The following is a 25,398-nucleotide window of genomic DNA, read 5'->3' on the forward strand; positions in this document are numbered from 1 at the left end:
CTAACTATAGCTGTACAAGACTGTGACTGTTATATATATTATGATGACCGCCTTGTGTCTTATGATCCAAGTATATACAGTATATCTTTTTTTACTAGTGCAGGGGTCTTCCACAGGGGGTCCTCAGAGTTACTACAGGGGGGCGCCGAATCTTTGTGATAGGATCATTCTTTTAGATTAACAACTTGAACCCTCGCATCCCTATTCTGAGGAGAACTTTGGCCGCTGCGAGGTGTCGAGAGCTTGTAGATCAGCTATTTTCGGCAAATAGGTTGGGTGTGGAGGTAAAAAAAAAGAGCAGACCAAGTACCGAGTGATAGGTCAAGTTTACAAAGTATCGACAATTGAAGTTATTAAATGTAAAATGTAAAACACATTAACACGAATCCAACATCGACAGATAACAGTGCTGTCAAACAAGTCTATGAATCTACCTATGAAATCGATGAAAATCTGCAACACGGTTTTATACAACATGTACTGGGGGTCCCTGCTTCATCTGTCCCTCTCAACTAAGGGGTCCTTGGCCTGAAAACGTTGAAGACCCCTGTGGGTTAAACCCAGTGGTGTATAAAAGTAACTAAATAGATTTACTTAAGTACTGTAGTATTTCCAATTTCCAATAGGCCTACTTTTACTTCTACTCCACTACATCTCGGATCCAAATATTGTACTTTTACTCCACCACATTAATTTGAAAACTTTAGTTAGTTATATAGCAGATATAGGGTCTAAATCATAATATCATAAAACATACATAGGTTAAACCACTTTAGTCCTATTTTATACCTTGGCTATTTGAAAATATCCGATCTACAAGCTCACAACGCGTCGTGTAGATCTGCTATTTTCAAACATTTTGTACTTTCTACTTTTGGTACTTTAAGTAGACTACTTATTGATGCCAATACTTTTGTACTTTTACTCAAGTTTTTTTCTTTTTTTAGTATTTAGGTCTATAGGCTATATTGCAGTAAAACATTCGAGTACTTTTTCCACCACTGGTTAAAACTGACCACACTGCACGCAGGCGTCCTGTCTGGTCCTCCGCGGCTCTCGGGCTGCAGATGCAGCGGCAGCAGCTGCTGGCGGCCTGGTGCACCGGGAACGCAGGGCGTCGTTCTCCCGTCTCATGGTGCAGATGCCCTGCCGCAGCTCCTCCACCATGGCCTCGTACAGCCGCGTGGTCTCCGCCACGGCGCTGCGCAGCATGCCGTCCATCACGGTGGAGTAGCGCGCCTCGAAGTCCTCGTCCAGCTCCAGAGGCATCGTTATAGATGGTTTGGGTTTTAACAAACCGCGTTTAAGATGCGTTAGTTATGCATTAATGACTGTCTATCAATGAATGGGGGTTCGTCTTTCGGCTTCTTTCCCGTCCGCTAGTCTTCTTGACTTGTTGTCTTATCAGGAGGAGCGGATGTTTGAACGTCTGCATCTGCAACCCGTTGCTTTTTAGGCGCATAGTCATAACCGCCACCTACTGTACCGGAGTATACAGTGGTGACATGAGTTTGGTCGTTAATGTGTTATGGATGTCTATTAATGTACTTATTCCATTGTTTGTTTGTTTCCTGCCATTTTACTGCTTCTGTAAACAAAATGTCACCCATGGGAATAATAATTAGCACTTTTACTTAGTCATAGCCTACTGATAACATTATTGGATATATTCATTTAATTGCCTTACCATTTCACGCAAATGTGTTTGTGTGTACACTGATAGAATATTTAAAAAGAGCGACAAAAAATATTGCACTTGACCCTCCCCCCTCTCTTCTCTTTACTGTATGAGTATGATACAATGTTAGTGTCAGATGTTAGACTGTTAACACATAAATCCCAGGCATTTTTCTATTTTCAAAACAAGCTTGACCTTACTTCTCTACATGAACACCTGCTCCAGGCACTGCACACACCCAACTAGTATGTCTGTATAGTTTTATGGTATTTTTCATGCTAGAGCAATGTTGAATGTATAAACACAAGGCCACAAATGTAAAAACATGGAATAACAAAATCAAAGTATCTGCAAAGGGCACTTTAACATTTCAAAATAGTTTGTCATCATCATAACATATCACTATATCATTCTATGTTTTGCATGTTCTTAGTTATACCACACAAATCTTTAACATCTATAGTACAGCTTTCATGGTGAACCATAATAGCAACAGTGATTACGGGGATTGAAAAAAAAAAACCTCTCAAACAAATCCCTATCTCAGAGGGGCTGTGTGCATAGTTGGACCCTCATAGAACATCATCACCAGGCATGTGTCACGTTTCAGTCAAGGGGAGGACGCCACTTCCCATCGTTGCCATAGGAATCAGGAAACTCCTGGAGTAATCGACCAACCACACAGGATGGGAGGTCGACCATGACCTGGCTTTGAATGGATCCCCAACACCACATTACAAAACCGCTCTGTGCAAGGAACCTGCGACGTCTGAATGACAGGGAAGACATCATCATTACATCACTGTATGCTTGTCAGCTACAGTTTATGTATTCCACTATGGGTGCAGGAGTTCATCTACTAGCTAATTTTGCAAGACACCATTGTACGATGAAGTATGAAATAGCACTTAAGTGGTTAATCATAGTTAATTGTTTTATTGTTTTTTTATTCTAAAAATGTTGTGATTTGTTAAAATTGCCTTGTGGGTTGACGGAGGACATTGACTATGGGCGTCACAAGCGTAACATGCCCATATATGGAGACCATTTTAAAATCTAGTACTGTATAGGCATAAAAGGGACAGATGGATGAATACAAAAATCTCTATATGGGCATAAAAGAGACAGACGGGTACAACAGGTACTCCGACAACAGCTGCAACAGGTATTGCATAACCAGGTGAGACAACTTAGCCTTGTAAACCAGCCTCCTCCAGAAATCTAAATTTTCATTTTTGTAAATATAGATTTCCTTGAGAGGCTGGTTCCCAACTTGTATCATTTTCGAGTAGGCTGGTGTCCAACGTACATTGTAGGGGGACAAAAAACATTGAAACTATTTTACTTTGATAACAGAATAAAAACGTACTCTCCCTCTGTTTCCTCACGTCCATCTTGTTTGAACGTGTTGTGCAGACATTGTAGGTGGTAACCATTCAAGCAGATGGCTTCAAAGCCGGGATGATCAGTCATGCACGTTATGTTTGGCACAGACTCATTCAGTCTAAATACAACCTTTGTGGAGAAAATAAATATTAAAAGAATATTTACAAAATAAAGTTCAGTCATGAATATACACTGACCATTATGACCTTTTTTAGAGTGATCGCATATTTAGGGACAAGTGTCACGATGCAAAGAATTGCGAGCCTTTAGATCTGTTATTTTTACATTACGCCATACTTCAAGCTTATTCAATTAATCAAACAAGTAATTAATAGAATAATGCAAAAAGAAAATAATTGATAATTGCAGCCTTACAATGGAATGTTCTATCAACTACTGTATAAACAACAGTAAAAGTAAAGGAAGATACAACAGCAGAATATTTTACTGGTTACTTTACCTTTGGAATTTCCCGACAACAGACGTTTTCCTTTACAGTCGGCATTTTAGAGCATTTCCCACACGTACACCTATTAACAGCAGCAGACACATACAATGTTTGTGATTGAAAGACTTAAGCCACAATTATGTCGCAAAGTAAGCAGGAAGTGATGAGTACATTTACCAAGCAGAGACGTCCTGCAGTAATCTTTGTTGCCGTGGATTTTCGTCTTGTCCACTCTGTCCATCCTCATTTTCTGAATCACATTCAGGCTCGAACATGTACGGTTTTATTTCAGAAATTGGGACAGTCGTGTAATCTGATTTGAGGGAAAACAATAAAGGCGGGGGGGTAAATACTTGTTTATCATTCACCTAAAAGTTAGGTGACCATGGTGGCGCAGTGGTTAGCGCTGTAGCCTCACAGCTAGAAGGTCCTGGGGTTCAATTCCCGCCGGGGGGCGTGTTCCCTCCTCCACGTCATCAGCGCCCACACCCTAGGTCGGGTTGGCGATAGGGCCTTTCTGTGTGGAGTTTGCATGTTCTCCCTGTGTCTCCTAGGGTAGATACCCTCACAAAAACATGCAATAATCCTGGTCTCTAAATGGCCAGCCGGGGCGCCTGATGGAGGGGAAAGGAACTGGTTGGAATAACGTGTTCTTTCCTCGCGCTACGTCCAAACCGGGGAAATCCCCACTGTCAGGTGAAAAAAAGCAACTTGGACTCCTCATGCATAGAAGGAAGCATGAGGTCAGTCCGTTGTCTCCCCAGGCGCGGCAGAGGGAGAGCAGAGCCCAGTATTACATAGGCAATTGGCACTGGGTGAAAATGGATTACAAAATCGTGGGATAAAAATTATTTAAAAAAAATTAACATGTACTGTAAATATGACAATAATGCACAAATATCAAGCTAGGATTGCACTGCATTCACAGGGGAGACACTGTTGTTAACCACTTGAACCTCAGCATGCCTATTCTATTCTGAGGTGGCAGATTTGCCGAAAAATATCTTTGGCAAAGTGTTTTGGTGTAGACGGAAAAAGAGGTCCAAGTACAGCTGCACCTCCGGTATTTACTAAGACTACAGGGTTTAAATGGTTACACTGTACACCTGTATTTAGTCTCTCTCTTGTTCAGGTTATTTTGATTGGAGCTTTTAACTTTACAACAAACATATCTGGTCCTGTATGCATTACCAGAAACGTCAAAACTTAGCACTTAAGTTCCTCTATGACTCATCGTGGATGGAGTTTGTTCTGATGTTTTCAGGTCCTGTGAGCTAGTTGCTGCGTGAATGACAATATGTGTCCACATTGTGTGTTTGTTGTGTGATTTCAGTGTGTTCAAAGTAGACTGACCGCCACCGGACGCCTCCCACTCATCACCCTCTTCACTGGCTTCAGAGTCGGACTCAGAACTGTGCGGTGAATGGATGCTTCCATCACCAACTTCATCCACAACTTCAATTTTCACTGCCGGCATCATTGGGACATCAGGACCCTCTGATATTAGAAGTACCTCCACCGGTTCCTCTTTAATCTCTGAGGGCTGTGGTTCCTCCTTGACCGGATCCTGTGTAAGGGAAACCTCCTCCTTACAAACAACGATGTCTAGGAGGAGAAAAAAAAATCATTAGTGACTAGGGATGTCCCGATACCACTTTTTTGCTGACCGAGTACAAGTACGAGTACTTCATTTTGAGTACTCGCCGATACCGAGTACCGATACGAGTACAATTAATAATACAAAATGTCTTTAAATTACGTTTTTTCTTTTTTTTTCACTTTTCTTTTTCAGATGATCCTCACTTTCTGGCTGTATATAACACATTAAATTGCATTGCTTTCCCAGAACATGGCACAACTGCCACACATTTCACTTTTTTTTCAGGTTTAGCCCATGGAAATTCCTGTACTGTGCATGATCTTCTAGATCTGCTATGCTCAAACATTTTGTATTTTTACTTTTGATACTTTAAGAGAGAGAGAGAAAGGCGAAGTGGAGGAACATACAGGGTACTCGGGCGCTTTGTGAGCAGTATCGGACGAGTACCGATACCGCAAAATAGGCCGATACCACGAGTAGTACCGATACCACGAGTACCGATACCGCATCCCTATTAGTGACTCCTAGTGTGTAAATAAAAATGGTACATGTACAAAATCAGGTATCACTTGCTTCTACTTGTGAGGGGACATACATACAGTATGGTAGAACTGACAAACTCTGTTCTACATGGTCTGGCCTAAAACCCAGCTGTAAGAGGAAATACAATGTAAACTTGTTTGGATATGGTTAAGAGACACTAAAATGTATACTGTTAATGTATAATAACGATGGCTAAAAAATATATATTATCATCGTCATATTCTTTTCTGTGAAAATGTGATATTGTGACAGCACTACAGCAGAGCATAAACAATGAGAGATTATGAAACTTACTGAGGTCTTTGCAGTCTTCAGCTTCCTCGTGTTTAATAGAAATGATCCCGGCTGAGTTCACAGACGGCTCTGAAATTAAGGAATTGAATAACTTAACTAGGTCACAAAGAGCCTTGTCCAAGTGGTCTCAATAATAATAATAAATGAATGGATCTACAGATACACAGCAAAGACAACGCCGTCATAAGGCCTGTGATGTGACACAGGGGCCACCCCCTGTGTCAGGGCTCAGGGGACGAAGGCAGCCACTTGGGAATCGAAATGTACTTTGTTAGTGCCACCCAGCGTTATTGGCTTTGGTGTATCAATGAATGAATGTAATTCAATGAAAAGTGCTTCGGATAAAGAGACACAAAAATTCAAAACCTGCCTTAAAATATACAAAGATGTTGTGGTCGTAGTTTAGTACACAAACAATTTGTCACTGTGGATATGTGGCATGATTTTGAGGCTTTCAGATTTTCCATTGTGTCAAGTAAGTACTGACCACAACACGATGTATGTTATTTTGGCCCAGAAAAGGTTGGGAACGACTAAGTTATAACAAAATGCATACAGCATGCATTTTGGCACCCAAGATTGGGTTATGGCTCAGGAAACTCTTCTATAGTGCTGCATATAGGTGTATGTGACAATAATTAATTACCTTGAACCATGAAGCCAGTGCAACAGGAATAAAGAGAGAGACAGTGAAACTTACTGATGTCTTCAGGTTCTTCCATTTTAACCGAAACAGGTCTGATTGGGTCCACCTCCATTTTGCACTCCACAAGGTCTTCAATGAAAATAAATAGAAATCCCAGTAGGGTTTAAGATGAGAAACTCCTCTTACAAGTAACCATATAACAGACATTAAGGAAGGGGTAACAATTGCTAATCACTTGTCAGTTGTTTAAGTTACTCACAGAGCCCTTGCTGAACATTCAGGGAATACAGAGACAGTAAAACTTACTGAGGTCTGGATGGTCTTCTTCCTGTTTAACGGAAACGGGCCTGGTTGGGTCCACCTCCATATTCTGTAATTAAAGACTTGAGATCCTAGGAGGGAAATTAGAAAAGTGCATGCATGCACACACACACACACACACACACACACACACACACACACACACACACACACACACACACACACACACACACACACACACACACACACACACACACACACACACACACACACACACACACACACACACACACACATGCAATTAAAATTCAATTCATAATGTCATTGTCCCATCCTTCTAAATGTTTCAAACATTTTCAACAAATTTCCAAAACAGCCAATCTGTAAGTTCACAATGGGCATACTGTGAGCTTGTACATTGGATAATAATGTTTTTCTTTCTTTCTGATTTCCGTTCAGGGCACTCCATTTGGACAACAGACATGCTTCAGCGAAGCATTGCGAGCATGTATAGATCAGCCATTTTCAGCATGCAACAAAGTATAAACCAGGCTTAACATTAGCTGAGGTTGAACTGGGGAGTTTACAGTCAGTGTAGGTAGAGAGTGTCTCCCCAAGGAGTCAAAGACACAGCACACCTTAATTCTTAAGTGGTGCTGCGTGGAGAAATGTTTCAGCCTTGTTCCAGACAACACCTGGAGACAGAAGAGACAGAAGAAAACATTATGTGGTGCAAGACAAAAACACAATGAAATGAATGAAAGTTAACAGTTTACAAAAACAATTATATGTAAAAAAATTAAAAATAAATCTATTATCACTCAACTCAATAAATATCTAACTAATATTTAAGAGTTGATGAGGTCTGTAGTAACGTTTTCCAACATCTAGTCATAAACAAAATGCTGCTCAAATATATATCACGGGGCGCCAATAGAGGGTATGCACATGTATAAAGTGAAGGGCAAATCGAGTGGCAAAGTGAGTTTAACGTCGTCAAATGCAATCAGATAGGACTTTTCTGTTTGGATGTATCGGGGCTGTCAAGGCCAGAAAGTAGGTTTTTTTGCCACTCAGTAGGTGTTCCCGCATAACTTCCGGGTATGATGATGTCGTCACGTGGTGTGTAACAAACCACATATAGGCTTAATGGCTATACAGAGCATCGGTTTTGTCTTTATTTATTTTTTACTATGTTCATTAATCTAATTCATCAACATGGCTTTTTATGAATTAACAAAAAATGTATGATATTGGGTCAGGGATAAAGCTCCACACTACACCCTTTCAAAACGCTAATAGGCTATATTATGTTATAGTTCTACTCCACTTGGCCATAGTAGAATGGCTGTGATATTACATAGATGTCATTTATTCCAAATACACAGCTTTAATAGGTACTTTATTGATTTAGATTATTATACCAAATATACTTTAAAATGATAAAGGTATGTATTGAATGATGATTAGCCTATTTCTACATTGTATTTATATATAGCCTATATATATAGAGAGAGATTTTTATTTAAAAACTTAAAATGGGACATTCTGCATAATGAGTAGGCCTACGTTTACTAGTCTTTTGGTACTTTAAGTGCATTAATTTTGATGACAATACTTATGTAGGCTACTTTTACTTTTGAATTCCGGACTTTTACTAGTATAATGTAGCAGAGTATTTTGATTGATTGATTGAAGACTTTATTAGAAGTTTGCATAGGAAAAGGTACAGTTTCATGACGGTACAGTTCACTGGTACAAGGTCTACTAAAAGGAGATCCATGAAAAGACTAAGCTTATTTCCACAGGAAACCATTTAAGTATCTCATATAACATTGAATGACAGACGAATAGAACACAGTACTATGCAGTAGATATGTAAAGAAAAGAAAAATGAGAGAACAAAAAAAAAGAGTCTAAACAGTAAGTAAGTAAGTATATACAAAGAAGGGGCAGGGGAGGGTAGGGTTGGGCTAGGTTATTTTTTTTTACCAGTTGCGAACGGCTGCTGCCTGTAAGTGGTTTTTCAGGGCAATTTTAAAGGATATTTCAATATTGCAGTATTGATACTTTTACTTGAGTAAAACGTTTGAGTAGATTAGTTTTTCCACCACTGATATTTACCTGTTTGAGGAGATAAAACTCCACTGTTGTGAGGTGCACGCTCTCAGCTGCATCGGTGTGTGAGATCTACTCTAGACGCCGACGTAATTTAAACTAAAACACAAACACTTTGGAAACTATTTAGAAGCTCACGTGCGTTCGTTAACATAGGGCTTTGTCAGCGTTATAATATAATAGATCAGCCTGCATGCAGGGCCCTGCAAACAACAGAGCTCGTGGTGGTCATTGTTATGTTTTCTAGAACGCGCCACTGAAACCGTAAATGTAGAAGCTAACCGTAAACAAATGGTTCTGTGAAACTGGCGAATATAAGCTGGCGAATATAAGGATATTTCTTCAGAATAAGAGTACCCCTCAGCCAATTGAATTTTTTTGAAAAACGATAAATTCTCCCAATATATGCACATTCCAAATATAGATTAAGCATTTACACGAACATACACAATGTTAATTATGTTTCTGGGTTAAAAAAAAAAGTTTTAATAGCATAAAACAATTATAAATGGATAAATGCTGTTCACTGGAGTGCATGTCCTTTACAAATTGGACTCTGGACAGTAGACGGCTCTTTGCGTCAGCACTTTGAACACACGCACGCGTTCGGGGAGACCTCCTCTATCACACCACACTCTCCGCTAAGCGGGAGAGGTGTAAAATCTATTTCTGTTGGCTTTCCTGTGCAGCCACTTGCTCCAAAAAGTGTAATTTTCAGACATTTTCATACTCTAGTTGGCGCTGGAGAGCAGATGGCTCGCTGCGTCGGCACTTTGAACACACGCACGCGTTCGGGGAGACCTCCTCTATCACACCACACTCTCCGCTAAGCAGGAGAGGTGTAAAATCAATTTCTGTTGGCTTTCCAGTGCAGCCACTTGCTCCAAAAAGTGAAATTTTCAGACATTTTCAAACTCTAGTTGGCGCTGGAGAGCAGATGGCTCGCTGCGTCGGCACTTTGAACACACGCACGCGTTCGGGGAGACCTCCTCTATCACACCACACTCTCCGCTAAGCAGGAGAGGTGTAAAATCAATTTCTGTTGGCTTTCCAGTGCAGCCACTTGCTCCAAAAAGTGAAATTTTCAGACATTTTCAAACTCTAGTTGGCGCTGGAGAGCAGATGGCTCGCTGCGTCGGCACTTTGAACACACGCACGCGTTCGGGGAGACCTCCTCTATCACACCACACTCTCCGCTAAGCAGGAGAGGTGTAAAATCAATTTCTGTTGTCTCTCCAGTGCAGCCACTTGCTCCAAAAAGTGTAATTTTCAGACATTTTCATACTCTAGTTGGCGCTGGAGAGCAGACGGCTCGCTGCGTCGGCACTTTGAACACACGCACGCTTAGCCTTAAAAGTCTTGGTCACTACATTTGTACATTGTGTGGTGACCAGGCTGTACCATCTAGAAGGAACATGTCACAACTGATAGTACAGCCACTTGAAGTGTCACAAAAAGGCATCTTGGACACATTTGAACAACTATTTCTTGGTCAACTTGACAAATGCGAAACATGTAAGCAGGAAAAGAGATTACCAACCTATAAAATAATTCACAGCCCACAGACTTTACTTCTCCTATTAAGATCTGGCACAGAAATTCCCCAAACATTCAATCTCTCCTGTCTGTACCACCAAAATGATTATGCTGTGTCCAGCATTTGTGCATTTTTTGGCAAGTCACCATATGTGTCTGTGTATACCTGTAAAGACCAGAAATGGCATAATGTGACAAATGCATCAGATAAAACAGCAGGATTTGACTTTGAGCTGATGCAGAAGTTACTGTCCATAGCTAGTTTCTTTGTTGTGTCATATGAGAAAACCAATAGTGTGGAACTAATCAACTTTCGGCAGGTTAAACAAAAACATAAATGCACGGACAGATGCAAGCAGATAAGGGATACACAAGTGAAGCCCATTCCAAACCTACAGGAAACGCTTACATCGTGTCTTTCAGTTAAAGACTTTGCTTGTGTGAAGAATGACGGGTGGCTGAATGATAGAATTATCGATGAGTACAATAAGCTCTTAGACTCTGTTGGCCCCAAAAAGTCATATATTTGTCCCAGCACTTTTGCAAGCCAACAGTTAAGGAGTCTTTGGTGTGATCACATTAGTGTCCTCCCAGATGTACCACGAGCATCACACAATTGGTGGAAGTATTTCTGTTGGCTTTCCAGTGCAGCCACTTGCTCCAAAAAGTGAAATTTTCAGACATTTTCAAACTCTAGTTGGCGCTGGAGAGCAGATGGCTCGCTGCGTCGGCACTTTGAACACACGCACGCGTTCGGGGAGACCTCCTCTATCACACCACACTCTCCGCTAAGCAGGAGAGGTGTAAAATCAATTTCTGTTGTCTCTCCAGTGCAGCCACTTGCTCCAAAAAGTGTAATTTTCAGACATTTTCATACTCTAGTTGGCGCTGGAGAGCAGATGGCTCGCTGCGTCGGCACTTTGAACACACGCACGCGTTCGGGGAGACCTCCTCTATCACACCACACTCTCCGCTAAGCAGGAGAGGTGTAAAATCAATTTCTGTTGGCTCTCCAGTGCAGCCACTTGCTCCAAAAAGTGTAATTTTCAGACATTTTCAAACTCTAGTTGGCGCTGGAGAGCAGACGGCTCGCTGCGTCGGCACTTTGAACACACACACGCGTTCGGGGAGACCTCCTCTATCACACCACACTCTCCGCTAAGCAGGAGAGGTGTAAAATCAATTTCTGTTGGCTCTCCAGTGCAGCCACTTGCTCCAAAAAGTGTAATTTTCAGACATTTTCAAACTCTAGTTGGCGCTGGAGAGCAGACGGCTCGCTGCGTCGGCACTTTGAACACACGCACGCGTTCGGGGAGACCTCCTCTATCACACCACACTCTCCGCTAAGCGGGAGAGGTGTAAAATCTATTTCTGTTGGCTTTCCTGTGCAGCCACCTCCTCAAAAAAGTGACATTTTCAGACATTTTCAAACTCTAGTTGGCGCTGGAGAGCAGACGGCTCGCTGCGTCGGCACTTTGAACACACGCACGCGTTCGGGGAGACCTCCTCTATCACACCACACTCTCCGCTAAGCAGGAGAGGTGTAAAATCAATTTCTGTTGGCTTTCCAGTGCAGCCACTTGCTCCAAAAAGTGAAATTTTCAGACATTTTCAAACTCTAGTTGGCGCTGGAGAGCAGACGACTCGCTGCGTCGGCACTTTGAACACACGCACGCGTTCGGGGAGACCTCCTCTATCACACCACACTCTCCGCTAAGCAGGAGAGGTGTAAAATCAATTTCTGTTGTCTCTCCAGTGCAGCCACTTGCTCCAAAAAGTGTAATTTTCAGACATTTTCATACTCTAGTTGGCGCTGGAGAGCAGATGGCTCGCTGCGTCGGCACTTTGAACACACGCACGCGTTCGGGGAGACCTCCTCTATCACACCACACTCTCCGCTAAGCAGGAGAGGTGTAAAATCAATTTCTGTTGTCTCTCCAGTGCAGCCACTTGCTCCAAAAAGTGTAATTTTCAGACATTTTCATACTCTAGTTGGCGCTGGAGAGCAGATGGCTCGCTGCGTCGGCACTTTGAACACACGCACGCGTTCGGGGAGACCTCCTCTATCACACCACACTCTCCGCTAAGCAGGATAGGTGTAAAATCAATTTCTGTTGGCTCTCCAGTGCAGCCACTTGCTCCAAAAAGTGTAATTTTCAGACATTTTCAAACTCTAGTTGGCGCTGGAGAGCAGACGGCTCGCTGCGTCGGCACTTTGAACACACGCTCGCGTTCGGGGAGACCTCCTCTATCACACCACACTCTCCGCTAAGCGGGAGAGGTGTAAAATCTATTTCTGTTGGCTTTCCTGTGCAGCCACCTCCTCAAAAGAGTGACATTTTCAGACATTTTCAAACTCTAGTTGGCGCTGGAGAGCAGACGGCTCGCTGCGTCGGCACTTTGAACACACGCACGCGTTCGGGGAGACCTCCTCTATCACACCACACTCTCCGCTAAGCAGGAGAGGTGTAAAATCAATTTCTGTTGTCTCTCCAGTGCAGCCACTTGCTCCAAAAAGTGTAATTTTCAGACATTTTCATACTCTAGTTGGCGCTGGAGAGCAGATGGCTCGCTGCGTCGGCACTTTGAACACACGCACGCGTTCGGGGAGACCTCCTCTATCACACCACACTCTCCGCTAAGCGGGAGAGGTGTAAAATCTATTTCTGTTGGCTTTCCTGTGCAGCCACCTCCTCAAAAGAGTGACATTTTCAGACATTTTCAAACTCTAGTTGGCGCTGGAGAGCAGACGGCTCGCTGCGTCGGCACTTTGAACACACGCACGCGTTCGGGGAGACCTCCTCTATCACACCACACTCTCCGCTAAGCAGGAGAGGTGTAAAATCAATTTCTGTTGTCTCTCCAGTGCAGCCACTTGCTCCAAAAAGTGTAATTTTCAGACATTTTCAAACTCTAGTTGGCGCTGGAGAGCAGACGGCTCGCTGCGTCGGCACTTTGAACACACGCACGCGTTCGGGGAGACCTCCTCTATCACACCACACTCTCCGCTAAGCGGGAGAGGTGTAAAATCTATTTCTGTTGGCTTTCCTGTGCAGCCACCTCCTCAAAAAAGTGACATTTTCAGACATTTTCAAACTCTAGTTGGCGCTGGAGAGCAGACGGCTCGCTGCGTCGGCACTTTGAACACACGCACGCTTAGCCTTAAAAGTCTTGGTCACTACATTTGTACATTGTGTGGTGACCAGGCTGTACCATCTAGAAGGAACATGTCACAACTGATAGTACAGCCACTTGAAGTGTCACAAAAAGGCATCTTGGACACATTTGAACAACTATTTCTTGGTCAACTTGACAAATGCGAAACATGTAAGCAGGAAAAGAGATTACCAACCTATAAAATAATTCACAGCCCACAGACTTTACTTCTCCTATTAAGATCTGGCACAGAAATTCCCCAAACATTCAATCTCTCCTGTCTGTACCACCAAAATGATTATGCTGTGTCCAGCATTTGTGCATTTTTTGGCAAGTCACCATATGTGTCTGTGTATACCTGTAAAGACCAGAAATGGCATAATGTGACAAATGCATCAGATAAAACAGCAGGATTTGACTTTGAGCTGATGCAGAAGTTACTGTCCATAGCTAGTTTCTTTGTTGTGTCATATGAGAAAACCAATAGTGTGGAACTAATCAACTTTCGGCAGGTTAAACAAAAACATAAATGCACGGACAGATGCAAGCAGATAAGGGATACACAAGTGAAGCCCATTCCAAACCTACAGGAAACGCTTACATCGTGTCTTTCAGTTAAAGACTTTGCTTGTGTGAAGAATGACGGGTGGCTGAATGATAGAATTATCGATGAGTACAATAAGCTCTTAGACTCTGTTGGCCCCAAAAAGTCATATATTTGTCCCAGCACTTTTGCAAGCCAACAGTTAAGGAGTCTTTGGTGTGATCACATTAGTGTCCTCCCAGATGTACCACGAGCATCACACAATTGGTGGAAGTATGATTTGGTGATATTGCCCGTCAACATTGGGGAACAACATTGGGGAGCCATTGCTGTAGATTTCTCCAATAAAACAGTGACTGGTGATTGCATTGTGTTAGATGTTGTGATAATGGATTCCTGCCTTAAGGATGTATATGAGCAAGAACTGGTTAAGGTATTTAATCCACTGCAAAGATACTTAACCTTACAGTACTTTGCATTGTATGGTAAAGGTATGGGAATCACATTTAGATATGAGTGCTATAACAGATGTCCTAATTTCATAAAACAAACCGATCGCAGTAGCTGTGGTATTTTCACCTGCTTGTTTTCCAAAGCTGTTCTGTTTGATGTGAGCCTCAACATTTTCAAAAGCGAGCGTGAAAAGCGAGATTGTGTTATGTATGAGTTGTCAAGCAGAACGTTATTGCTCTGAGTACATATAAGCATACTGAGTTTTACTGTATGTTGGACAAACTACCTAAAAAGCTCTTTTGTCTTCTTTGTCTATGTTGTAGGAGAACATCACCAATGGAGGCTGTGAGGGACCCCATTGATGTTCCCAACCCGCCAGCAGGGAACTTCTTTTTGGCCTTGCATTTCTTCCTTTAGGTTTTGATTTAGGTCACAGGACTACATATTCGATGTTTGAACTGAGCTGGATTTGCTTTATATATTGTACTTACATCTATCTTTTGATCAATTTGTGTGTGTGTGTGTGTGTGTGTGTGTGTGTGTGTGTGTGTGTGTGTGTGTGTGTGTGTGTGTGTGTGTGTGTGTGTGTGTGTACTTCATGTGTGTGGCAGCGGCAGGAGCAGACGCTGCTACTCCAGCCTCTATGCACTAAACTCCATCGCATTAAACACCCGTCGTTGCTGCCGCCGTTAATGCAGAGAAGAGGTGTTTAAATATGAAGGCTATAACTGGACTACTGTTTGCAATGTGTCTCATTGCGGCGATAAGGTTAGCTTTTAAAGCTGCTTTACCGACCGGTAGAATCTATCTACAGAGGTGGCGCGTGTATGATCCTACGCCACAACACCCAGCGGGGAGACAATGCACCTGGCCAAACTTTGCAAACTACCTTCGTCCACTGTCATCAGACGAGTGGATCCTCTTTCAAAGTGAGGAAAGAAGTTTCAGAAAAACCCTGGACAACAAACGCCTTGAGGAGAGGCGTAACTTTGCCTTTTCTGGCCAAACAACGGCAAAATGGATTAAACTGATCGGCATGCTTAATGGACTATACTTTAAGACTGGGACTTTTACTACTCACCACAAGGATGGACGACCATTTGGGCTGCCCTTGCTGAAGTATACCCTGCGAGTATTGAAAAAGTTTCCATTGTTTAGCCCAAATCTCCCCGAAGTTTCCCGAGGTTCCCTCGGGGAATGGATCGAGGCGCAGCTACGTTTCGTCAGAGACGTGATCCAGCCAGCGCTCAGGATGACCAGCAGGGGACACCAACAGAGAGCGCCGAGACAGGTGGGCAGAGATAAACTGGCATACTTGTGGCAACATAGGAAATCGAAAGCAATTGAGATTATCCTAAACAACAGCACCTATCCAGACCCCCCACCCGCTGTCAATAATGTGGAAGTTGTGCAGGACTATTATTCTGCCAAATGTAAAGAAATAAATCATGCCCCATTAGATGACGCGCCTTGGCAACAATCACTTGCTTTTGACCCACCCGCATACTATCCAGAGACTGCTCTCTTTACAGATAGTGAGGTGGAAGAAGTGATCACCAATCTGCCAAATAATAAAGCCTGTGGTTCTGACGGAGTGACCTACGAGACATTCAAAGCTACTAGGCAAGTGTCTATCCAAACCCTGGCGCAAATCTTTAACATCTGCCTTTTAAATGTTAAAGTGCCAGAGTCATGGAAGGGTGCTCTGATATATAGAACCCCCAAAAAAGGCAATATACCGGAGGACCCCTCCACATGGAGAGACATATCACTCTTACCAACAATTTATAAAATCTTCATGAAATGTATGCTAGCCCGCATTCTACCATGGCTCACTGAAACTGGGACTCTCTCATCCGACCAGAAAGCCTACATTAGCCGTCGGGGCATGGATGAGCATGCATTCTGTTTAAAGACGGCTATTGATGACTTTAAACACGACTCGGCTAAGTTTTACGCTGTTTTCCTTGATTTCCGCGACGCGTTTGGAACGCTACCCCACAGCGTCATGCTTTACGCACTGAAGGAAATAAAGTTGCCACAGGTGTATATTGACATTGTGTCAGATGTATATGCAACATCGTACATCCAAGTCATCTGTGGGAATACTTTAACAGATTCCATCTCACTAGATACTGGTATTAAAACCGGGTGCCCCTGGAGCGCGGTCAACTTCATCCTGGCTATCAATCACTGGCTGAAATGGATGCGCCAATGCGCACCAGATGGCATAAGATCCCCAAACCCAGTACAAGGATATGCCGATGACGTCATGATCTCTTCACGGGAGGAAAGCGTAATCCATTCAATGCTCTCCCGCACCGAGGAGTTTATGCAGTGGTCAAGGTTGGAAGTAAAACACACTAAATGCGCCACTTTCTATGAAAGACGCAGCGGCGGGAATAGGTGGTATAAGGCCAAAAGCGACCGCCCCCCTTCCTTCACCATCCAGCAGACACCCATCCGTGTTTATGCACGACACGAGACATACCCGTATCTAGGCCACCACTTCAATGTTGCGGGGGACTGGGATGAGCAGGTCGGAGAGCTGACTAATGACTACTCTGTCAGACTCGACCTTATCGATACATCTCCTCTCCCCATCCTGATGAAATTACAGGCCATCATAGAACTGGCACTAGTAAAGATCCAACATCTGTTTGCAAACATCCATGTACCACAGAACACCCTGACGGAGCTGAACAACAAGACGGTGAGCCTGGTGAGGAAGTGGCTGTGCTTAAATACCCATTCAACCCGCGACATCATCTTTCAGCCCCGCGGGGAGGGAGGACTGGGTGTGCCGAATATTGAATGGATCTACACCGCCACTAGAACCCACCATCTCCTCAACATGCTCAACAGCGATGACACAAGTGTTAGAGAAATGGCCCGACAGTCTCTCCTCATGCACATGCGGCGACGCAAAATACCACCCGCGGAGGAGAGTGACTCGCAATTTCTCGGCTTTAAAATAAAAGAAAATGGAAAACTGGACATCAGAACGCCAGGGTTCGGTGTGCGTTCCGACTGGATGGATCTAAATGACCTGTGTCACCGCTCTGGACTACAGCTCAAGTGGGCGACGCGCGACGGCTCCACTGCTGCGCTAGACAACACCACCACTGATCCGCTCATCCATGCGCGTGCGACCTACGCGCTGGATGACGGTGCGCAACAAGAGCTGTCCGTCAAAACTGCGAGAGCCTCAATATTGAGAATGAAGCGATCTGAGAGCGCCCAGCATTGGACTAGCCTAAGCCTGCAAGGAAAGCTGGCACATCTACCCTTTGCAGATCACTATCTGTCACATTCCATCCTCTCAAACACCACCATTGGAGAGGACATTCTCATATTCACCATCAAGGCCCGCTTACAGGTTCTGCCCACTAAATACAACTTGGCAACCTGGTACCCATCCCAACATGAACCACACTGTATCCTCCATCCACATCCAACCCCAAGTAATAAAGAGACAGTGGCTCATATCCTCAACGGCTGCAGCTTTTACAGAGGACTGTACATTGCCAGACATGATCGGCTGGTGGATTTAATCTCTAGTGACATCAGAGAGGTACAGGACATAACATCTAACATGTACTTGCACAGCACTGTTAATTTAGACTGGTTTGAACACAATTCTACTGATGACAATATGTTTTGTAATATTCCAAATGCTCCAGATATTATTTTCATTCACGAAACAAGTAAATCAGTTGTCATCTTTGAAATAGGCTGTTCTTTCGATCTGTATATGGACACTTGCTTTATTTCCAAACTTATGAAATATCAGCCCTTGGTAGATCGCATCAAGTCGCTTGGTTATAATTGCCAATTCATTGTGCTGGTGTTTGGAAGTCTGGGGCATGTCCACAGACTTGTGCTCCGTGGACTGCAACTCGGAGGACTGCAGAAGATTGCTGCAAAAAGACTGGCCAAGTACTGCTCAGTCTCTGCAACGATTGGCAGTCTCTCTATCTGGAAGAGGCAATGCTTTGTCTATCCTTGACCTTGAGTGGACATTTTCTTAGAGTACAATCATTGCATTCCACATTATTATTCTGTATGTTAAACATACTGCATACTGCGTCTGGTTTTGCCATCATTTGAAACCCTCTTCATAAATGTTTGGATCTGGCATGTTTTTTTTTTGTTATCAATTATTTTTATTTTCCATAACATAAAATTAGAGACATACATATGAATAGAACAAGAAAAAGTAAAACATTAATCAAAAGAAAAATGCAATTAACAGACAAACACAAACAATAGCAAAACAAGAAAAGGAAAAGAAAACCCACCCACCCCCTTTCCCCGGACCAACACGGAATGTACAATAGTGCATGCCTGTGCTAGGCTGTTACCACTATATAGTGATTTCTTGAATCATAGCCTTAAGCTTATCTGCAATGTCCGACCACATATTAATGTTTTCTTCTTTTGCTCCGTGTAACCTTGCTATCGACTGCTCTAAATATACTATATCTAGAAAGGTTAAGGCCCACTGGCGAAACGTTAACGTATGAGGAGGTTTCCACCGCGTAGCTACCATCTTCTTCGCCGCCGTTAATCCAGCAAAGAAGATGCGCTTGCGTATATTGTTTAGTTGCAACTGTGAGACGTCATTTAATAAAAATAAAGAAGGAGAAGATATGATATTAATACTAAAAATAGTTGAAAGTTTTGAGGCAACCATATTCCAGAATGACGACACATTTGGGCATTCCCAAACCATGTGAAGGAAGGTACCAATACTATTTGAGGCGCAGAGAGTGCAGTTGGGATTATTCAAAATCCTCATAGCACATAGTCTGCGGGGAGTTAAATAAGTCCGATGAACAAAATTTAAATGAATTTGTTGATGGTCTGGATTTCTAGAAGATAGCCTAATGTTAGACCACACTGTGTCCCAACAAAAGTCAGGGTCCAAATTTGGTACATCATTCCTCCAAACAGTATCAACAGATAGGGGCCCATAACTACAGTCTAATAAAAAACCATAGAGGGTGGAAACCAAACCTCTTGTTCTGTTACCATCACAGATAAACTCATGGAAGGGGTGCAATCTAAGGGGAGCTTGCCATGGGACCCCATAGGTCCTCATGGACAATCTCAGTTGGAAGTAGAAAAAAAGGGTATTTCCAGGCAGATTGAAGATGTCACACAAATCTCGAAAAGGTCGTAAACCATTTCTATCAAATAAGTCCCCTAATGTACGAATCCCCTTAGCCCTCCACCTTGGAAAGCGAATGGGGCGATCCTCGATTAAAAGTCTTTGATTATTGAACACTGGGGAAAATAAGTTCCATTTACAATCAATCTTACACATCTTTTCAGCTGCTCTCCATACTGCCACTAAATGAGAAATGATAGGTCCAAAGCGAACTTTGCATTGATGTGTAGTTATGTTTGAATAGATAAGATCTCTCAATTCAACAGGCTGCACTAAACTCTCCTCAAGCTCTCTCCAAGAAACCTTATTTGCTGGGTTAAACCAATTTAAAAGGGGGCGGAGCGTGAAGGCCCAATAATAAAATTTAAAGTTGGGCAATGAAAGGCCGCCATCATCTCTAGCACGCTGTAATAGAGAAAGTTTAAGACGAGGGCGTTTCCCTTTCCACACAAACTTAGATATCGAAGAGTGAAGCTTATTCCAGTATTGCGGCGGTGGTGGCAAAGGGAGCATAGAGCTTACAAAGTTAACCCTAGGAAGAACATTCATCTTTATGATTGAAACTCGAGCTTGGAGAGAGTTGGGCAAAGATGACCATCTATCTAAATCAAGACAAATCTTATTTAGAGTGTCACCATAGTTGTTCTTAACAATAGCCTGAAGAGAGGGGAAAATATCTATGCCAAGATATTTGAATTGGCTTACTACTGGGATTATGGGCGGCAGGATAGCAGATCTCATCTGATCATTTAGAGGTAGAAGGGCTGACTTCGTCCAATTAATTTTGTAGCCGGAAATGGAACTGAACTGATCAAAGATTTGAAGGACATGAGTAATTGACTGTGGTGCATTCTCAATGAACAGTAGAATATCGTCAGCATATAGGGAAATGCGATGCTGTGTGTTGTTAATCGAAACAGGAGTAATATCTGCAGACTGACGCACTGTCTGAGCCAAGGGTTCGAGTGAAAGTGCGAAAAGGAGAGGACTAAGGGGACAACCCTGCCTCGAAGATCTGCCAATCGTGAATAGCGGCGAACAGATCTTACCGGTTAGGACCATCGCTGACGGATTAGAATAAAGTACTTTAACAAAATGTATGAATGAAGCACCAAATCCCATTTTATCTAGTACAGCCCACAGGTAAGACCATTCCAGACGATCAAATGCCTTCAACGCATCGAGCGACAACACTGCGGCGGGGGTCCTCAGCTCCTTAGCCCTATCGATGATATGCAATAGTCGTCTAACATTATCAGAGGCTAGTCTAGTTCCTATGAAACCTGTCTGATCACAGTGTACTAAGGTGGTCATAAAACCCTGCAAGCGACGCGCAAGCACCTTAGCAAAAACTTTTAGATCAGAATTCAAAAGTGAAAGCGGTCTATAGCTTGCGCAATCTGTGGGATCCTTGTTCTTCTTCAACAATAATGATATAATAGCTACATTCACATCCCTGGAGAAAGAGCCACTTTCAATTGCATATCGAAACATGTCTAGCATCAGCTGACCTAGATCTTCCCAAAAGATGGCATAAAGTTCAGGGGGTATCCCATCCAAACCAGGCGACTTGCCCCTACGCATTGCGAGCACAGCTTCCTGTAATTCCGCCAGATGGAGCGGTCTATCTAAGGCTTCCGCATCCGCCTCGCTAAGGGTTGGTAACTGTATGTTGGATAAAAAATTATTGCATACTGCATCATCGTGAATGACCTCGGAGGTGTAGAGCTCATCATAAAAAGCACGAAACGTGGCATTGACCTCTTTGGGTTCTGTAACCATGGCTCCCGTTGTTGATTTGACACTAACAATATCAGCAAAATGCTCATTGGATCTAAGACGTAAAGCCAGTAAGTGACTGGGTCTTGCACTATTAAAATAGTAGTTTTGCCTTGTGCGTTTCATTTGAAATTCTGAGCGGCGCTTGAGAATGGAGTTAATTTCTTTCTTAACTAGCTCCCTCTGAGTTGCTGTACTAACATCAAAGTTATTTTGGAGAGAATTATCCAAAGTAGAAAACCGAGATTCCAATTCCACCAGTTTGGCTGACCTTAATTTTCTCTGAGTGGACGCATAGAGGGTTGTATTACTCCTGATAAAGCCTTTAATTGCATCCCAAAGAATTCTGGGATCCTCAACTGAGCCTGTATTGATATTTATAAATTCACGCAAACCAGTTTGAAACTGAGCTACAAATGCCGCATCGCGCAGCAGTGTGGTGTTAAACCGCCATCTAGGAGCTCTATCTATAACCTGTTTCAGTGAAGCAACACACAGCACCGCCTTGTGATCCGAGAGTGACATTGGGAGCAACTCTACCTTGGCAATTTTATGAAACAAGCTAACAGGGGCAAAAACGTAATCGATCCTAGAGAATGAAGCATGCCTACCCGACAGAAAAGAAAAATCTCTAACCGTTGGGTTCATTAAACGCCAGATGTCGAGTAAGCCAGTTGAGTTTGCCCAAGCACGTAGTTCTGCAGACGCTAGTGCTTGTTCTCTGCTTTCTACCCCAGTGGATCTATCTAGGTTATGTTGCCATGTTGCATTGAAGTCAGCACCAACAATGATTTTGAAATCCGTCAGTTCCAATAAGGTTTTAGTTAGTAATTTGTAAAACTCTTTGTCTAAAACATTTGGAGCATACACAGAGACTAGTGCTAGCATTTTACCCTCCAAGCGGATTTTAGCAACAGCTATCCTCCCGTCACTGTCAGACCAATCACCCAAAGAATCCAACCTAAGGTTACGTCTAGCCAATATGGCTACTCCCTTGGTTTTGGAAGAAGCAGCTGAAAAGGCTAAAACACGATAATGTTTATTAGCCAATCGGTTGGAATGCTCTTTTAAAAGATGAGACTCCTGTATAAATGCAAAGTCAATTGATTTAGATCGCAAAACCCCCAAAATGCTGGTTCGCTTATGCGGTATATTCGCTCCCCTTACATTGAAACTTAGAAATTTATATTCTGTCATAATTGTGGTTCAAACCATACGCACAGCAAGCACAGTAGAACATTTTAGAATTTCCTAGTTGGTCCCTCACAACAAACCTTCCCAACAGAAAAACAAAACAACCCCAAAAGGAACAGAAAGGAAAAAGCAACATCAAACGAACATAAAAAAAACACATAACATTGAAGCTTGAGGGGGAAAACCCCATTAGCATCAGAGTGCACAAAAACAGTTCCCCACCCCATCAACCTATTAGTCAACCTTCATTTCACTCTGTCAGAGAGTGCAAACAAGTAACTGCCCAAAAGTAACCATACATTGCCCTCTGGTGGTTATGTAAATATATAACAAATCACCAAAGTAAAAACAACAACAACAAAAAAGTGCCTTCTTGTGGCTGAATAGCTCTCAAACATTCCATCAGCTCAAATTATGATCAATCTCCCCACTTCATATCACTTAAATAAATGAGAATGGTATGTTAACATTTCTAGTAAAGAAGGGGGAGAGAAAAAAGAAAAGAATAAAGGGAAAAAAAAAAAATTGAGGGGACTATAACAACTGTAATAATAATAATCAGTCCAGCATTAGGCCCACTTAGAATGTGATAAAGCCCTATAAGCCACGCTAATGCAAATAACCAAACACTTGTGACAGATAAGTGGAAATAAGGCTGTCACCACGACAAGGCACTAATATAATATTAATAATAAAAATAAATAAAAAAGGAAATCAGTGTATATGATATAAAAATATATGCACTTACATATGTAGTTAGAAATAGAAATTAAAAGCACATCCGGGGGGCCATATGCAGCAAAGCACACACAGTGTTAATGCATACTGCGCCACATACAGCCCCCCCATGCATCCATGCATACAAACCACAATTACTAATTAGAAGGGGGAAAAAAAGGAAAGAAAAGAAAAGTCTGTATACATAAGTATTTACATAAAACACAGTTATGTATGATCAGGAAACCATATACAACACAGCACACATAATGCATACTGCGCCATATACAGCTCCCTGTACATGCCCAAAAGGCCAGTGCAAACTTAGATAAATGTCAATCATATTAGTTAAGTCTGTTTCCGTCTTAAACAGTAAACTACCATACTTCAAACAGTGAACCTACCCAATCACGACTACAAAATAAATATCCCAATACAGAGCTCCCCTCTCCCCCCATCAAGAAATTAACATTTTAACAAGTAAATTAACATTTTAACAAGTAAAGTAGGTAAATAACTACCCCCCCCCCCCCCCCCCAGACAGCGGATCCACAAGCACGTAGAGCCAACGCGCCACGAGATCGTACATCCGCCAGCTATTGAGATTAGGAAAAAAAGGAAAAAAAAGAACGAGTCAATGAGCCAGGGAGAGAGAGAGAGAGAGAGAGAGAGAGAGAGAGAGAGGAGAAGCAGAGATAGGTAGAGAGACATAGAGAAAGGGCGGGAGAGCGAGTGGTCTCTGGAACCGCGGAGCCTTCACAATTTAGACCATATTATTTATATCTGTTTCACCTTAAACAGTAGGCTACATTACTCAATACAAAGGCCAAAGCCCAGTCTCGCCCTCCTACCCGAAAAAGTAGCGTTTTAGGCGGCATAAACGAACCATAAACTAACAACCAACATAGCCGCCATTACCTAACAGAAAGAGAGAGAGAGAGAGAGAGAGAGAGAGAGAGAGAGAAAGACACACACACACACACACACACACACACACACACACACACACACACACACACACAGCGAGAGAGAGAGCCAGAGAGAGAGAGAGAGAGAGAGAGAGAGAGAGAGAGAGAGAGAGAGAGAGGGAAAGCCGAGATAGATAGAGAGACATAGAGGGAAGACGATAGAGAGAGCAGGCTCCGTCCAAACCGCGACACGGAACACGTTAGACAAAGCCCAACAGAGAGAGATAAAACCCTCTAGACCTATATAGTAAGCAGCACAACGCTCAATAAGAGCAAAGAAAAGGAATACAATAATAACAAGAACAATGTCCATTATATTCAAACAAAAAAGACAGTGAATTATGCTTATAGCTTTAGCAGCCCTAAATCCTCTCTCCTTGCGGTAACCTAAATTAAAACGAGTAACACCCATCTGCTTACAGATCTTGTTAAAAAATAAAACAAATAAAATAGGTATTATGAAACGAAACACTTGAAAACACAACGTCAAGTCAGATGATGAGTCCAAAACAATAAGTAGGCTTACATTAACAACTCACCCTTTGGGGAGGAGGAGGAGGAGAGAGTGAGGAAAGAAAGACGCTGCGTAAAAGTCATCTCCAAAGTCCCAGCCAGCTTACCAACAGTCCATTAAAGGCAAAAGGATATCACATCGGCAGAATGTGTTTGAAAGCACGCGATCACGAAAGCAAAAGTGTCCCTGGTAAAAGTTAGTTCTCTGTAACTGTCGTCTCATCATCCTGCGTAGCTAGAGTCTCGTCCGCAGCACCTGGAGTCTTGAACTTATCCTTGCAAAAGGCCAGAGCTTCCTTGGGTGAGTTGAAAGTAGAAGTCGCCTCATCCACGGTTATCCAGAATTTGCTCGGGTGCCTTATTCCGTATTTAACCCCTTCCGCGGTGATGG

The 25,398-nt window shown here is 42.7% G+C and overlaps 1 protein-coding gene across 1 annotated transcript; it reads right to left on the reverse strand.

Moving 5' to 3' along the window:
- Positions 1 to 2,237: 2,237 nt before the first annotated feature.
- On the reverse strand, positions 2,238 to 9,186 carry LOC308309222 (uncharacterized protein). The gene is made up of 10 exons (XM_080754725.1): positions 8,981 to 9,186; positions 7,495 to 7,551; positions 6,902 to 6,987; positions 6,650 to 6,724; positions 5,950 to 6,018; positions 4,866 to 5,117; positions 3,690 to 3,825; positions 3,525 to 3,594; positions 3,048 to 3,193; positions 2,238 to 2,447 (listed from the first exon to the last, which is right to left on the reverse strand). The coding sequence occupies exons 3-10, from the start codon at positions 6,960 to 6,962 to the stop codon at positions 2,285 to 2,287; spliced, it is 972 nt and encodes a 323-aa protein (XP_080610851.1). The 5' UTR covers positions 6,963 to 6,987; positions 7,495 to 7,551; positions 8,981 to 9,186; the 3' UTR covers positions 2,238 to 2,284.
- Positions 9,187 to 25,398: the final 16,212 nt, after the last annotated feature.

The sequence above is a fragment of the Nannobrachium achirus genome (assembly GCF_963921795.1).
Source record: "Nannobrachium achirus genome assembly, chromosome: 23".
NCBI lineage: Eukaryota > Metazoa > Chordata > Actinopteri > Myctophiformes > Myctophidae > Nannobrachium > Nannobrachium achirus.